This window comes from Euwallacea similis, chromosome 5 (assembly GCF_039881205.1).
Source record: "Euwallacea similis isolate ESF13 chromosome 5, ESF131.1, whole genome shotgun sequence".
NCBI classification, from domain to species: Eukaryota; Metazoa; Arthropoda; class Insecta; order Coleoptera; family Curculionidae; genus Euwallacea; species Euwallacea similis.
In genome coordinates this window covers 4,171,157-4,188,513 of record NC_089613.1, presented here as the reverse complement: position 1 = coordinate 4,188,513, position 17,357 = coordinate 4,171,157, and the positions used below count along the sequence as shown (strand labels likewise).

Sequence of the window (17,357 nt, the reverse complement as noted above, 5' to 3'; positions counted from 1 at the left end):
CACTGATATTGGTCAATTTAGTTGGACACTCAATTTTATAGAACTCCACATCCGGGTTGTCCACCCCTTCAAACCACCAAAACCGTCATTGACAACCTTCTTGTATTCGAGTAGACAATTTTAAACACTTCTAAGATTAATTAATTGCTATAATCTATTTACCATACAGCATAAAGCAAACCTACAGAAATTGAGGAGGCTCCGCTAATCGGGTCGCCCCAACCACCAACTGGGGCATCCTATTTGTTTATACAACCAGTGGAATAGTGCCCACAACCATCACCAGGTACAGCAGTATTAAAGTGGTTTTGCACCAAGTTACCTCCAGTGTTAGTGATTTGAACTATTTCTGTCTTTTCCGGGATACTTGAATATATTTATTAGATATTTGAATTTTTACTATCTTAGAAATTTCTGAGAGGATTGGAAGTTTTGCACAAAATGCTAATTTTGAACTGGTATTTCTTTCTTTTGCTTAGTTTGGTTGGTTTTGCTTGAGTTTGGTTCAGCAAGTCATGAAGCTTGTTAACAATCAATCTGGTTTATGATAAGCAATTAGGTTACGTAGACGTGAAGAAGGTGAATTGACATACTAGTAGTGATGTCCAAATGAATTAAGTAAGAGTTTAAATTGTTTAAGTGTTGTTCCTTTGCTTCATCTAGCTCATTTATTAAAGTGTGTCTTGCAGAACACGTTCAATGAGGTTCTCTAAATGGTCAAGTTCTTCTTTTCTTCACCATACTTCTTCCTCTATTTTTACTTTAAAATACCTTACTTGTTCTTCACCAAATATCGAGATGTTAACTTTTAAGATAACTTAACGAATTAAATAATTGATGTTTGGCAGGTTGTTAACTAACTAGCGAGGATTGATTTTGGTGGGTCTGTTTATTGGTTTATATTCTTTGATGGTTTTACCGATAATTTATTGTATAAGGATAAATATGGGAATAATGGCGATTAAAACTAAAATCTTCATATATAAATAGAGATATATTTGATAACATCTTAGCCCACACTGATTTCAAGTAGTTTTAAGCAGCCACTTAGGTTTACACAAGAGTTCCTTAATTAAACTTACTTTCTTTCTATAGTGTAAGTCACAATATACTGGTCGTTCAGACAAACCCTGGACATTGGAGATTAATATGAGAGATTGGTTTTTAATTCTTGCGCCTGAACGCTTTATTCAATTAAAAAACATTACATGGAGGTAACAGTACTCGAGACCGGTCATCGTTCTGCAACTTTTTCAATTTTCTAATTAGAATCACTTTTGCTCAAAACACCTCTAAATTTCAAAAATTTGAATGTCCCGCGTAACCGTTCAAGGCCGCGATTGGTCAGAGTCAAGGTCAGAATTAAACAAACAGAAAGTCGCAAACAACACAAACGTCAAAACCCTATGCGAATTGAATTTTCTCTGTTTGCTAATTTTTAAGCAAAGTTTAACTTTTTACGAGTTAATTTAGTGAAAAATCAATGAAAAAAGCTGAGGATAATTATCATGCAATCTGCTTTGGTGTCCCCACGGTAAATAAACAATTTTCTTATTAACCTACGGTGATAACACAAAGACATAACCTATATCTTTTATCTCGCTCGCTAGACAGAACTAAAATTAAAACCATTTTGAGCCAAGACAGCTCTAATTAGAAGATTGAAAAAATTGCGGAATAATTTCTGATCTCGAGTACTATTACCTCGATGTAAAAGTTTTTGAATTGTGTAACCTATGTTGGCGCAAAAAATTAAAAATCAATTTCATGTTCATGTTAATCTATGTCCAGGGTTTTCCTGGACACTCGGCATAAAAGAGTCCAATTGTCTAATTTCAAACATAGAAGAACATATTTCGTAAATGTAATTCATAGAGAGTAAGGCATTAATCAACTTGCCGGAGTTAGTGGTAATTTCATTAGAACTTTAGTTGCTTTTCTTATACCTAGAAAAATAGAAAAATCTTCCAGGTGCTTAGAAATTTCATTTGGCATCGACAATTTTTCTGCTGCTGAGTAAATTAAACAATTCACGAAACAACATCAACAAAGTTACAGTTCGTATAAAAATTAATTATAAAACTAATTAAATTACAAGAGTTGCTAACAATGCTAATTCCATTATGCAATTAAATTAATACATTAATACTTTCTTTCGCTGCTGATGACAATTTTTACCCTCCAAGCCACACACATCTCTGTGGAAAGGACAAATTCCGCAGCAATTAATGGAGAGGTATTTCCGGACTATGTACCCACTTGGTTTTATAGTTCAAAAGAAAAGGACGGAACCTTCCTTTCACTATCCAACATATGCAAAAAAACCATATGTGTGGATCGGCGTTTTGAAGAATTACACGTTAAAATGCAAACATCTGTTATAATTAATGTAAATATGTGTAACAATTAAAAATAATTAATAACTTTATGATATTTTACATGACGCATAACCGCCATTAGTATTCCGAATGAAATTCATAATCAGAGTGCGGATGACGATTTCTATTGTTAAAGAATTTTTACTAAAAAATGAACAGAAAAAGTATTGAGATATCCAAAAAAACTTATAGTCGCAGGCCATGTACTCGTTTAATGGTTCAGCAGCGAAAGCTTTGGGTTTAAACTGCAAGTTCAGGGAAACAACATTTTTATATATTATCTTAATCCAAATAACCAATACATAGGTAATATGCCAAGTAAAGTAATAACATACCAAGTGCCAAATAGGCCTTGTTAAGTACTTCAGCTTATGAACTTGCATAATATACTCGACTACATTTATAAATGGACATTAATACAATAATTATAATATAGCCACTGGTGAATCCTTCAAAAGGATCAAAAAAGGGTACGAAGGTTTTGGGTGGGTTAAGACATTATAGGAAAACACTAGAAGAGCAGCATGGAAATAAGGGCTGATATGGTCATAATCGCTGTGGAAGTAAAAGAGTATTAAAATGGCCCATTATCTTATTAAGTACAAAAACCTCCAATAAAATGGATCGAAGTATGATATTGACTTTTGTTGTTGCACAAGTGCCAAAAGGCTTACTTCTCTATATTTCAATATGTAAAGATATGTTAAGATCTGCGATATGGAGGTCAATGTGACATATACATATTATACTCAACAATGATAGATTTTTTTTAACAATAAATAGGTTCATGGTCCAGTAAAGCAGCACGCAGCCCAATAGGACAGATCAATCGAAGCATTTTTACCTTAGTTTTGTCCAAAAATTCGGAGAGAGATGCCTCTTTCTGCTTATATCAAATAGGACTACCCTACTTTGTATTGTGCACTATTTGAGATGTTCAATTATGCATTATTTGATTGGTGTCGATGAATCGAATGTTGTGTCGTATACAGAAATTCTTTTATTTTAGCAGAGATTATTGTTGTCAAAATTCTTAAAATTAATTCTTAAATTGAGCTGAAAGTTTTATTACTACACTATTTTTTAAATGAACTTGAAAGTTCAGTTGTGATAATTAAGGTAAAAAAGAAAAATTGCTTTGAAGTGGTCGGAGGGAGATTCGTTGAGTTTGAGAGGAGTTGACCAAATGAAATACTTTTCCACTGCACAGAAATCTTTTAGAATTATTTTACCCTTAATAAGAGTATTAGGGTGGTGTATGTATTTCCACAAAACTTCCCCTTTTCTATGTGCAGACCAGACGGGTGCTCCTGCTGGAATTGTGATGAAAAATGAGTACTTTCAACAACGACCAATTTTGCTCAGAATAAATATTTCCTTCCAACTGTTTGTATCGTAAATATCGTGAATACAAAATTTTACATATAGACTTTGAAGTATTAGTACTCAATTACAATTAGGTTTTGACAATGCCTCATCACGCTCCCACGAATTCCCCCGCGTTCCAACTACCATAACTGCAAATATTTAAATCAGAACTTCTGTTGACCCCATCATACGATCCATCGACCCCGTTCGCCGTCCCTACAATTCAATAAATTCCTCCTTGTACGTAATCTTCTTCATGATAATGGTGAAGGTGAACGTATGAGCAGGTGAGGAGGGCGGTGAGGGCTGCGCGCTGCTATGGGCACAGGGAGAGGCTGCCGACACCATCACTGTAGGTGGCGAATGTATCTTGGGATGATGAGGACTTGAACTAACTGAGGCAGTATTGCTAGTACCACTAGAGGGTGAAACACAATAGGTAGGGTAGGACGACCCGGGAGGTGGGGCTGAAGGACGGTATTCACCAGTGGCCTTATGTTAATTGGAGTTATTATGCTTGCCGTCGGAAGAAGCCAGTTCGAACGACTCGGAGGAGCCCAGAGTAGTAACGGAGCCGTAGGGATCCAAGCTGCTCTGGACACTCATTGATCGCCCCTGGTCCTGGCGTCTTATTCGATTGGGGGAGAGTTTACTGGGGTCAACGCACTGCGGGTCTGCCTGCAAACAGTAGTGATGGAGGATCGGATAGGCACAACTAAACGCTCCTGAAGTCTGCAGATACCTAAGCTGCAAAAGGGGGTAATGCAAGACACTGCACCTGATAAGCCAGAGCGTTCATGAGGATGTTGTTCGGCACTAGACCCAGTGGGTAGATCTCTTGCATCACCGCATTCGCCGGGATCTTGTGGAATTGGATATATTCCAGGAAGTTGCCTATGACATCTTTAAGGCTTGTAGTGGGGTTGTTGTCGCAGTATTTCTTACCTTTCACGTCATGAATTATCAACGTCTTGGTACACAAATCAAGTAGTGTCTTACCCCACATCAAAGCTGCTTGAAATTTGGTGAACTCGTCAGCTTGCAGTTCGTCTCTAACTAATATCAACCGCACCACGTGTTGCGGTAAAAGAGTAAATGACCCCAAATTAAGCACTTCATTACCATGTTCGTCTACGAATTCAAGCACCTGCAATTCATTTCAAGTCAACATCAATAAATCTCAAATCACAAAATTTACCTTCTGCACAAGCGACTTGGTACACTTATACTGGATGTATCTCTCAGCAGAAGCTAGCAATGCGCAGACAGTATCAACGTTGATACAACACTGAACGAACCCTGCACAAGCCTTGCGAAGCTCGTCCAAGCCATAGTAATCAGCAGCATTCATCACACCTAAGAGAATTGATCAACAAAATTTCTCCAAGTCTGAAAAGTACCTACCGAGTAGGGTTCTAGGTTGCAGGGTCACGCATCCAGTGTGGATGTACTCTATGAGCTGCCTGAAGACATCTGGCTCGAATTCTTCTATTATCAGGGTCTGGTGCTGCTGAGACTGAGGCTGAGAAGAAATAGAACTTTAGAACGATTTTCAGAGTTTGGGAGTAGTAGGTGCCTTAATTGAGACTCATCATCATGCAATAGCAAGAAATCACTTCTATGTATTTATCATAAATAAATTGTCTGTTAGATATTAGGTACTGTATAAAATTAGGAAAGAGTGGACCTAGGTGACCTAGCATGCAGATTGTCATCAATCTACAATAATTTGTAGATCTCTATAATATTTACATTGCCATATTTTAATGTGAGTATAACAGGTGAGTTAGTAAAGAAGTTTTGAAGATCTTAAAAGAAAAATTTCACTACTCAGCTCTTCTAACTCTAATGAGTTTTTCATGCAAATATTATGTCTTGAAAGAAGAATCCCATAATATAGTGCATTGGTGATATTCCACGGTTGCTAATAGTGATGTAATTTCTATAAAAATACTTAAATTTTCAAGTTTGCTACCATGCGAAGCATTTAACTTGATATGATCAGATTCACTATCATAAAACTCCCTCTATAACTGTATCTATATTTATGTCTTACTGTTAAAAGAGCAAGGCATATAAACATGGTAAAAGCAAACATGGTTATTTCTCGTTGGTGGGGAGTGGATGTTTTACCTCTTGGATGGGGGCCAGCTGCTGGGTGTAGCCTCTCTAGATATATAATATATAACAAGGATTATTCACTATTTTTAGGCCCTAAGCTAGATCTATAATGCAGCTATGTTTAGTCTCTAGTTCTTCGTCTATACAATGGATGATTAGCAAATGTACGCATGAAAATTGTGCGTTTGCTAATCATCCTTAGTCTCAATATATGTTTCCAACCTACCTGCTGGGAGGCATTCTGCAGATTCAGCAAAGGTTCAGAGGACCTCTTGAGAAACAACCGTAGCTTGTTTTCTTTTGGAGGAGGCTCTTTCTTGCGTTGAGGACTCGGCGCCTTTAAAAAAGCTTCTTAAATTGAGCGTAGGACATTAAAGGAGGGGAGCTACCTGATAGAGCATTTTATGAAAAACTCTTGATCGCGCAGCTAAGACTGCTTTGACTGCGCAGACGGGCTCCCGTGTCTCGCCCACTAAAAAAGTGACATCGCAGAGTTCTGGCATGGAAGCGAGGAACTTCATGTCCTCAGCCAGTCCTGACTTGTTTTCAAAAGTGCTGAGGTCAGGCTCGGCCTCGGCCATACTGATGTAGCTTGCAGGTAGCAACACGCTTTCCGGCATCTAAAACAATAATTCGATCTAGATTTTTGAGGAGGAACATCTGAAAATGTTTCGATTAAAAAGACGTAAATCTAAAAGTCGATTATCATTAAAAGGACATTGAAGTCATTAAAAGGTACTGATTCCAATCTAATCCTAGCGAAAATAGAAAGCCTAAATGTTTTTTATTTACTCATATGTATATACATAATTACATAATACATAACACACAGTTAATTAATTAATTTGGCTGCAACTTTCAAAGATTACTAATATTACTATACTTAAACCAGTGTGGTAATAAAATTTATTGAAATATTTTGTCTATTTTGGGAATGTGTAAAAGAGAATCTTATAAAAGATAGTTACAATTTTTTAATTTAAATTTTGTTATTCTCACGATCTCGACATGGAAGGTAAGAATGATAGAGGGAAGTTGGTATGCCACTGTTAATTATCTGACAGTGAAAAATTACACATATCATTAGCGACACTTACACTATTAAATTGATAAAAAATAATTAGAATATTTTCTCGGGTCTGGTGGTAGATTTTTTTAACTGCTATCAATTTATCAGTGAATGAGAATTAAAATTCGAAAAATCTGTTTAGGTGTTCGCCGATGAGGTTTAAAGTGCCACAAAAAATCCACCAACAATTATAGAACTTCTTTGTATTTTGGAAATGACTGGCTTCTCTGCAAAGTACGCTGCGCCACTGATTCTAATTAAATTTAACATATCCAAAAATTCTTTGCAAAATCCACGATCTGAAAGTGGACGTGGGCTATTCGGGGTCGTTCTGTGAGGAGACGAAAAGGGCACTCAAATTACCTGTTGATTTTTGATATTATCACACCACTAATCAAAGAAACCAAAATAACGAAAACTTAACGGAAATGACCGTTTCACAAAACTAGTATTGGACTCTCACAAATTTTTTAAACTAATACCAGCTTTTCCGGCAGCATCATGGAAATCGGTCAAACTTCCCAGGGAAAACTGTTGAGCTTTTCCAGGCGGGTGATCTAGGGACAATTTTGTGACTGCGCCAACCTAACGATCTCTCTGTAAATCCTCCAAGGGCACGGTTGCCATAGCGAGCATGGGGAAATGCTTATGTTTGGTGTTACGTATAGATAAATATACAGAGCATCGAAATATCTAGATGTGGTTAAAAAATTCCTTAAAAATAAGATCTTGTCAAAGGATAAAACAAAATCCGCAAAATGCCTTCAATTGCTGTTTATAAAAATCTGCTCGTGTGAAAATACATGTACAAATTAGAAAAATTCGAATTGTTGGTGTTAGAAAAGCATAGATAATTAAATGGCTTTCTAACTAAATCCTTCACTGGAAAACTTTCTTTGGAGTTTTATAGCTCGTAAACAATAAGTCATAAATTTAGGGATATGTATGCTGAAGTGTAATCCCCTTAATTACAGTTTCTAAAAGTGCAAAAATATGCAGGACGTTCTATTAAAAAACATTTTGGGTTTTGACTTTTGAGCAGCAGCACCACGAGAAGTGGGTGATTTTATCATTTTTCTTGATGAAATGTAAATTCTATATTTTTCATAAGATTTAAACCCTAAATTTCATCGCTAACCTGGCAAATAGTTGAACGAAAAACTACCTAAAGTACCTAACTTAAACAATGCCAGTCAATAACTTCCGTCCCTTTGTTTTTGTCATGTAATTTGTCAAAATTATCCAGCAAGTCAGGTCTTAGTCAAATATGGGGGTTAAACTCTCGTTACTTTAGGCACTAAATTATAAATTGTGGGGCAAAATTATCAGTTTAAAATGGAAGATATAGTAAAAAATGAGTTTGTTTTCTACTCCAAATTAGCCAGGCCTATGGTGCTTAATCTTCCAGAATCCCGAGGTAACCCGAGTACCATTATTCTTAATTTATTCTTATTAAGAATATCTTTAGATCGAATATTAGCAGCAGCATGGATAAGAAAACTCTCAGACGAAAACGTTGGGGATGAGAGTCTGCGCACAACGTACCTGAAGCTACTACTCTTTTGCCTGCAGCGCAGAAGACTTTCAGGCATCTTCGCAGACGACCCTCTTTTGTACGAAGTCCTAGAGGACCTCGCTTCGAATATTGATGTAACTATTTTTTGACGCCTCAATGTAAACTCAGTATATGCCCCATTTAGCTTAACAAGTTTGCGAGAAACCTCCTGAAGCAAGAGCGACAAGATCGCTACAAAATGATCAGCCAGGAAACGAGAGAAGACATAGCTGCTTTCCCCCCTTTCACCACAGATTGCTCCTCAGACTTAAAAGAATATGTGGCGGTCCAAAATATCCCCAATTTTGGAGTGCATGCTTTCTATGCAATCTCCAAACAACCAATTAATAAATGGCAACATTCTGAACTTGCAATTTTCCCCAAAGGAACCAAGAGTGTAATTGACAGTAGTATTACTATTACCACAGCTCCAGTGGCCCCCACAGGTTCTGCTTCAGCCCCTGCAGTGGAGAAGGGAGCAGATGTTCCGGCATTTATGGAACTACCCTCCCAGGAAAAGAAAAAACGCCGATCCAGAAAACTAGGATCCTCCCCTCCTACACGTCCAATTGGACAAGTAAAGCGGGCCACCGTAGAACGCCTCACTCCCACTTGGGGAACTAACTTGGTAGATATACGCGGACGGACTGATATCGGCAGAATTAAAGAAACTTCAGGAGTAGATGAAGCTTTAGAAGCAGCAGTTTCTCAAATAATCGAAGATGAAGCGGCTGAAGAGGAAAGAAAAGAAAGATCCGCAAGTCGCGGAGCTGAACATAAGTCTTTAGGCTCAAAAGCGAAAGAAATGACCTATGCTTTCAGTGAGTTTAAACATGGAATGATGGATAAAGCCAAAATTCAGCCTCCAAGTAGGTTTGCTAAGCTGGGAGATCGCAGCAGACTCCAAGATCCTAGGAGTCCGAAAGGCCTCAAAATTAAGGTCAAAAGTACGAAGAAGAAAGTTAAAGGTAGTAAAGACTTTGGACTTAGACCTGCAAATCCTTCCGAGGAATTCGGTGACTCGATGAAGAAAGTTTTAAAAGAGGCTGGTTTAACTTGGCAAGATTTGATGTCCCAAGAAGATAATATTGATGAAGAGCTCCAACAAATTGAAGATGAGATTTTGGGGAAAAGCAATGATGGGGAGTTTAAAATTAAAGATTTGAAGTTTGAAGGATACAAAAATATTGATAATGATGCTTTTTGTCGGGAAACTGAAGCTGATTTGGATGCTCATAGGACTGTTTATGATAAGGGAGTTGAGGAAGATGAGGAATTGATCGAGTGGTTGCAGGACCAGATTGAAGGTTTGTTGTTGGCTATAAGAATTATGTTATGAGAAAAATATTTTCAGAGGAGGAAGAACAACAGGATATTTTCCGTGAAGCGGAGGAGATGCGCAGGGCTTCTCCAGCAATTTCCAGAGGAATTCCGATAACTACTCCACAGTCTGTTGCAAGTCCTAGGAGAATCAAATCAGCCGAAAAGATTTATGCAGAAGCAACTGATCATCTTCTAATTCACAGGTACAAAACGTCAGGAAACTTTTTCCTAGCGTTAATATTTACGGATAATTAGGCAGTCACCTTCGTATCCTCCCAAAAAACTCAAAAGACAAATCCCAATTGATCAAAAACCTAAGAGATCGAAAGAACCAATTGGCAAAGTCCGAGGTTTATTGAAAGTAATCGAGAAAACTCACAAGGTTGCCAAAGCAGCATCAAAGGCAATAAACTTAATGGAAATTCAGGGAGTAAATCCTCCCTGAGTTCCCAATAACTTAAGAAATTAATGGTTTCAGCAACATAGTACAAGGGATGATTCGGATCAGTTTGCAAAGTTGGAGAAGGAGTTTCAGCAGGAGATAAGTGAGAACAGGAGAAATCGCAGTCCAAAACCATCTCCAAGTCCTTATGGTACTGAGTTGAGACGTAAATTCTATCCTGGCTTTTCATCGTTCAGTTTCGCATTTCCTTTTCATTTCCAGAAAGAGCTGAGCAACCGATGCGAAGGTTAAGGTCACTTGGTATGTTTCACTGTTAGAAATGAAAATTTACTCAAACGTCGGAAGAAAAGCATCCCAATTTTGACTCAAAACGTCGTTCATCTCTGTAGCAGCTACTAAATCTGAAAATCCTACTAAATCTACAATCATTAATGTTCGAGATTTCTAATTTTTCAAATTTCTCTCCTTGCTCTCTTAGGAATGCACGTTCCTAATTATAGAAAGGCAGGAAGCACTGATGAAGTAGTACTTGGGACCAATGAAAAGACAGTTGGAAATCAATATGGGGTGGGGGCCCTAGATGCAGTTCGTAGGAATTTATTTGGAAGTAGTACTGCATCGAATTAACTTTGTTGAAATTTATAATGAATTTTGAATGGGAATAGGTCGTTGCGAAGCCATGGAAGCATCCGAACCCACTGGTAAATCTTCTTGATTTTATGAGAAAATTAAATAATTAAATCGTTTTAGGTGTGAAACGCAGAAACACGCACGGTCCAAGGCATTGGGAACAAGGTGATATAATATGTGGTCTAAACAAAAATTTCACGAATTAAATTTTAATATAAACTAGTTTGCCAACCATGCGAAGATTTAGCTGAAGGCAGAAAATATCTGAATGGATGATTTTATTTGATTTATTCCTCTGTCCTAATTAATCTTCTCTTTAGAACCGGAACTGATGCAGGAACTACACCACCAAATTGACTTCCTCGGGTAAATTTCTAGTTTTGAGCAAAATTTTGAGACCTCAAAAACAAAACTTCCCTCATAACCAGGGTCGCTGAAAATTGCATGAATCCCCAACAGGAGGAGGGAGGAGTTTGTAAGTGAACATAGGCTGGCAAATGTTTTACTGTTGTGATACAGTTTTTAAGACATTTGGCTGAAATCCTATTACATTATTAGGTGCAATAAATGATTAAAAGAACTTACAGGATAATATCTTACATATCCTTTTACTTTGATGAAGGCAGCTTAAAACACGCTACTCTGTACGTCCATACGATTTGGGGCTGACGTCGGAGGACTCATTCTCCGACGTCAACATCCCTATTATCAAAATATTGTTGAAGGTGAGATTTAGCTCATCAAAGATGTTAATGTGTGACGTTGCAGGTGATGAAGACTTTAGGCAGTTCATGCGTAAAACTCCTCAGATGAACGTTGAGGAAGTTGTAAAGCAACAGAGGCAAAGCCCTCAAACGAGGGTATTCTTTTTTATAGTTTTTTATTAGAGAATTTAAATACTTTTTTTCTTTCAGATGCCATCTTCTTTACGAAGAGAGACTCACTCTTCAAGTCATGAGCAGCCTTGCATGCTTTGTGAATGTCCTGAGGAACCAGTTAAATTTAGGCGATCGCAAAGGGAGATGGAACAGCTAAGCCAGGTGTGATTCTAATTATAATTAACCTGACTAAAATCTAAGTGAGATTTGCTCTAGCTCCTTCCAGAGCTTGAAGCTCAAATAGAAAAAACGACACGAGCTACTTGGAGAGATATTGAAGCAATAATCATGGAGTTGTATCCCACACCAATGGATAAGGAAAATGAAGTCAAAAACGTGGATGTAGAGTTTTCAGGGGTAAATTTTGGTAGAATCTTTCGTGCTTTGTTGAAATATTTGTTTTACAGCCCTCTTCTCCTCAAAATGAGCACTCGACGAGAATATCTTCAGGAGGACTTTATTCTCCAGGTTATTTCGCATTTTTTAGTGTTTCTTCTTTCTACGATAGACTGTAGGTTACGTTGAACATTGGGAACCTTGCAAAATCGAACAGGACGATGAATACTTAGTCCAAACTATGCAGACAGGACAAGGCATCACGTTAGGTATCTAATTCAAATTCTTAAGTGCTTGGTTTTGATAACTAAAGTTGTAGATGATCCACACATGTATGAATTTCTTGGAGGGTACCGATTACCAGAATCGTTGAGTCCACGGATCACTAAAGAATGTGAGTTCACTCACAGACAGGTGGATAAGACGATGTTCCCCGTAGAAGATGATCAGTCTGTTGGCATGTTAAGTTCTCAATGTTGTTGTAAAAAATAATGTTGCTTCAACATTTTTCCAGATAATGAAATATTGCTGGATTATGAGAGTCCGTGCACCCCCTGTATGCCTCCACCAAGGCACGCCAAGGCGATGACCGCAAACGAAGAGCGCAGAAGAGCTCGGGATAGGCTCAGGCAGAGCAGCCAGCAAAATTCTATGGAGGTAAATAAGACTTCCCTATCAACTGCATTTAATCACATCGATAACGAGAACGTTTCAGCAGCAAGGAGGATGTCCAGCTGCTGGGAGACAGCAAGCTTCAGCTTCAAACACCACCATTCAGTCACTTTTCAAAATTGCGGAACAGACTCCTCGTTCCATACAACAGAATGCTGAGAGGAGGAGTGTTAGGAGGAACGTTTCTTATAGGAAAACTTAAATTTGAAATAAAGCGTGTTATGTTCGGATTTAGCCCGTGTTTATTAAGCACCTTAAACGCATCCACTGATGTTGGTTAACTTAGTTAGATACTCAATGTCATAGAATTCCACATCGGGGTTGTTTACCCCTTCAAATCACCAAAGCCGCCATTGACAACCTGTTTGCAGAGGAGTAGACAGTTCTGGACGTTCCCAAAACCCATTCTCCAAATAGGCATAGCAATATCAAAACGATTTTGTCCCAAGTCACTTCCAGTGTTAGTGATTTGAACTATCGAAGATTTCCCTTCAAGTGGGTTCTTCAATTTCAGCACCAAACAGTGAAAACATTCGTTAACTTTCGTACCACTTGGATATAATCCAGATTAAAAATCGGAGAATTTCATGGAAAAAATCCTATGTAGTTATATATTGTTTGTAAAATTTTTTACTCGTGGACATTGACAGAAACTTAATCGCGCTGAAATTTGCTGACATGATGAAATGTCATGACTTGTCATATTTGACATGTCTGAAATTTCTGTCAGCATCTATTACTCTAGTTACAACTGTTATTAAATAATAAAATATCTGATTTCGGTGTATAACATATGGTAAATGAAATTCTCATATGTAAGGTGTAAATAATTGCCCTGAAAAGCATAAAAAAATTTCAGGAAATTTGGGATGAAAAAGCACGAGTGGGCATAGTGCACTAAACAATCATTGCCTGATCCAGATGTAAGGATTTCAATGTATTCTAAAAACGCTTTTGTCTCTCATTAATTATCCTTTATTTACAAAAGTTTGAAATAATTCATGCACTAATAAAAATATAAATAAATACTGCTTTATTTGCACAAAAAAAAAGAAAAATAAGCAAACTAAGCGATTAATCGAACTTTCACCAATAATATTAAAAAAACAGAATTAAGGAAAAAATGCGTACATTTAACTTATAATATGAGATGGCAATTTCCATGAAGTTACTCATTAACGCCTCATTTCTTTTTTGGCAGTAACGTATTTCCACGTATTCCAAAATTAGGAGAGATCTGTTTATAAACAGGATTCGTGTTAAGATGATTCACACCGATAGCCATGGTTATGTCGATGTAAGGCATGTTACAGCAAAATGCCTATGAAATTGCAAGAACGTCTTAACAGCTGCCAGAAAACCCGTCTCACAATAACTTTTAACTTATACCACTAAATCAAAGAATAAATAATATTACCTCAACATAAATGATTCATACATGAAACGTCTGACTACTATTTACTATCAGCTCCTACATTGCTGCAAAAGCAATTTATTGATTGATGAAATGTATCTCACGAACCAAGTTTTTCTGTTCTTTTTTTTGTTTTTTATATTTGATATTTGTGACCTTCCTAGAATTTTTTCACAAACTTAACAAAAATTTCATTACGATAACATTTCCGTCGGGGTCTCCTATTATTATTCCAATTGCTAATTAATAATGAAATATCTGGTTTTTAGCGCAGAACAGGTGGTGAATGAAATCCTCAGCAAGACATAAATAAAAAGTTAATGTTTTTATATGGTGATTTATTCATTAAGCGTTACTTTTTTCGCATCTTAACGAATAATTCAGTGAAATGGCAGAAATATTCATATAAGCTTGTCTTCTTGGGAAGAAATTCATTTTGCCATCTTCAATATGGGATATCTTTTTCGAGATTTTGTGAATTAAGACAGAACGAGAAGACCTCACTAAAATAGATTTTCTATTTTCCATTAAAATGTTATTAAAAACTTGAACGAAAACCCTTGTTAAAAAGAGAGGCAGGAAGAGACGCGTACACAATAAATGAATAAAAAATGAAATAATAATAAATTACCTTGAAGTAAAGAATTTTAAGGTAATATGCATTAATGCAATTTTGGATGCAAGAAGCATTAGTGATTTTTTTCTAAACTAGATTGTATGAGTGAGTATGCTTTCAAAAGTAATAAATGGTGTATTCATAATTAGCTGGATGCCATGAACTTGTTGGTTTATCCTCGTCTGACTACTTATTAGGAGATTTCCCTTGCCGCCCCAATGGGTGCTTTTGGTCTTCTCTAAAAACGCGAGTTCTAGTTCTTTAGAAGGTAGAGATTTAGCATATTTTGAATACAATTTCCTATCTTGAATGATCAAATATACTGCAAATCAGAATCTTAAAAATACTCCAGGAAACTAATGAAAGTTTAAAATAACAAGATTGCATCTTCAAAGTTCCCATGTTCAAGACTATTAGGATGATTCTAGATATTCATAATTCTTCTGCCTTATCCATTCATACCAAGTTTCGACGATTTTTTTTCTACTTTAAATTCTCCCCATTTCATCTAAAGAACCAGTTTATATATGATCTCCAATTCTTCATGACACTGAGGTTCTTTCGTTCGAACGCACTTAACAAAGAGAGGGTACAGCTTCCTAAAGAAGTCACCCATCTTGAATAAAGTTCTAGTTAGTTTCGCGGAAGAGACAGTCTCTTCACGACGATTCTGAGTGAAACAAGTGAAATGAAGACCGTTTACATAATCTTGGTAAGTACAATGTGGTACTTTCGTAACGCTTCGTATACATATGGTTTTTAGCGTCGGCTTCCGATGAAAGAAAAAATTTAAGAAAGCCCATTAAAAAATGTGACGAAGGTCATAATATTGGCAAATTTTACAGTTTTGTTAATAAATTGCATCAGTTTTAATGTGTGAGCCACTATTGTTTCGTAATAATTAAGAGATTTGTTAAAACAAAATATTGTTGGGAAACATGGTGGGTACCTACCTGCTTAATTTATATTAGAACCAACTGCTTATGTGGTAACTTTTATGGTTAAATGGATTCACATGTGTACTAGAGTAGGAGTTAAATGTTATACCAATATCTGCTTTTAGGAGCAGATCAATGGTATTGCTCTTTAAAAGGTATCCGCATATTTTTCTTCAACCTTACCTTCGAGTATGCTTAAATGCTCCTGCTTCTTCCAGTTGGGCCTGCATATAAGAGAGAGGCTAATTTAGAGAGTTAAGGCCAAAACTCGTAAAAATAATGAAACTGTTAAAGTCCAGAAAAAGAGCAAGTCAAAGGAAGTGTTTAGAACTCTAGATGTCTTCTTTCAAAACTTGCTCAGCCTTGAAGTTTCGTCTACAGTATTAGAGACGAAGCGGTTCAAAGAATCACGACCAAAAACTCATTTTCAAATGTTTACGTTTATATAATTATTATTTTCTCTCGAATCTAAACATAAATTTCGATTCGACGATTAGTTTATTTTTAAATCGAAATTGAGATACAACTCCTCATTGAAACCAGATTCTACTTTCCCCGAAACAACATTCCCATCCCAATAATTAAATTCTTCCATACTAGTACCTATTACGTAAATAACAACATTGCGAATTACCGAACCGGTAATTCGAACAATAAAACCGAGATTATGTCAATAGAACAAGCAAATCAGCGAAGATTGTGGTTTCACACGCGGCATCATTACCTTAAACCTGCCTTGCTATCTAAGGCCCGGTACTACTCTTTTTCTGCAGGTAGATATTATGCATAAATGCCTTGTCGGATTATTGCTTTCACTTACACATATTGGTACTCTTGACCAGAGTACTGCCCCGGAAAAATCTGCGAAGATCTGAAGGGTCATTGAGGGTCAGGAAGACTAATGAGCAGTGACCGTGAAGATTGAAGGGAAATGGAGGTTGAAATTTTTTTAATAAGTTCCTGATTTGAACGGAAATGATGGTGCGCATTCACGATTTCAAATTTAATTATCTGATGATAGATGATGAAGTATATCTTACTCTGACCAACTGTAGATATGTATTCAATCCATTGATATTTGTGATGTATTTACTTCTGAATAGTATCTATAGACATCTCTCTTTTGTGGCTATAACATGTGTTTACATGATTTCTGTTAGAAGATGTATGAATTTTAGTGAACTGTTTGCAATCTGATTGTCTATATCTCCTTTAGAAGTTGAAATTGGTACTATTCATTCAGTTACGAAGAGTCTTTGAATTCAATTGAACAAATAACATATGGGGAAGAGTGGCAAAAGATGTTACTTTATTACGTGGGTAGAAGATTTAGAAGGTAATTAACTAGAATATGTCAAGTAATAAGGAGATTTTTCTCATTATTCAGTTGTTCCAGCAAGTCTTCTTGGTTCGTCTCTGTAGAAAGGTAAATCACATTGATTTCATTAGATAGAAAATTTACGAAGAATGTTCTAAAGCTCACTCTCTTCCTACCTCTCTTTTGTATTAAAACAATTCAAGTACTCATAGTCTAAAAGTTTAAAATTCGAGCAAAGGGCTTATTAAAACTACTCTATGGATCTCTTCTATTTCTAATTGTTCCTTCTGGATTCTTATCGCTGTCCCACTTCTTCATAACGGTTCCTAATCAACCAA

The 17,357-nt window shown here is 36.6% G+C and overlaps 1 protein-coding gene and 1 long non-coding RNA gene across 6 annotated transcripts; one reads left to right on the top strand and one right to left on the bottom strand.

The window, feature by feature from the left end:
- Positions 1–987: 987 nt before the first annotated feature.
- On the bottom strand, positions 988–7,500 carry LOC136409236 (serine-enriched protein-like). Of its 5 annotated transcripts, none has more exons than XM_066390611.1 (9): positions 7,300–7,500; positions 6,257–6,487; positions 6,094–6,204; positions 5,880–5,915; positions 5,151–5,268; positions 4,945–5,102; positions 4,746–4,893; positions 4,525–4,691; positions 988–4,420 (listed from the first exon to the last, which is right to left on the bottom strand). In XM_066390611.1, the coding sequence occupies exons 2-9, from the start codon at positions 6,485–6,487 to the stop codon at positions 4,376–4,378; spliced, it is 1,014 nt and encodes a 337-aa protein (XP_066246708.1). In that variant the 5' UTR covers positions 7,300–7,500; the 3' UTR covers positions 988–4,375. The 5 variants fall into 5 exon arrangements, with proteins under 5 accessions (XP_066246708.1, XP_066246706.1, XP_066246707.1 ...); XM_066390609.1 differs by having other exon boundaries at positions 990–4,424; positions 7,300–7,496; XM_066390612.1 differs by having other exon boundaries at positions 4,295–4,424; positions 4,489–4,691; positions 7,300–7,499.
- Positions 7,501–8,206: 706 nt separating this feature from the next.
- On the top strand, positions 8,207–8,694 carry LOC136409214 (uncharacterized). The gene is made up of 3 exons (XR_010752168.1): positions 8,207–8,353; positions 8,405–8,586; positions 8,637–8,694. It is a non-coding gene; the product is annotated as an uncharacterized lncRNA (long non-coding RNA).
- Positions 8,695–17,357: the final 8,663 nt, after the last annotated feature.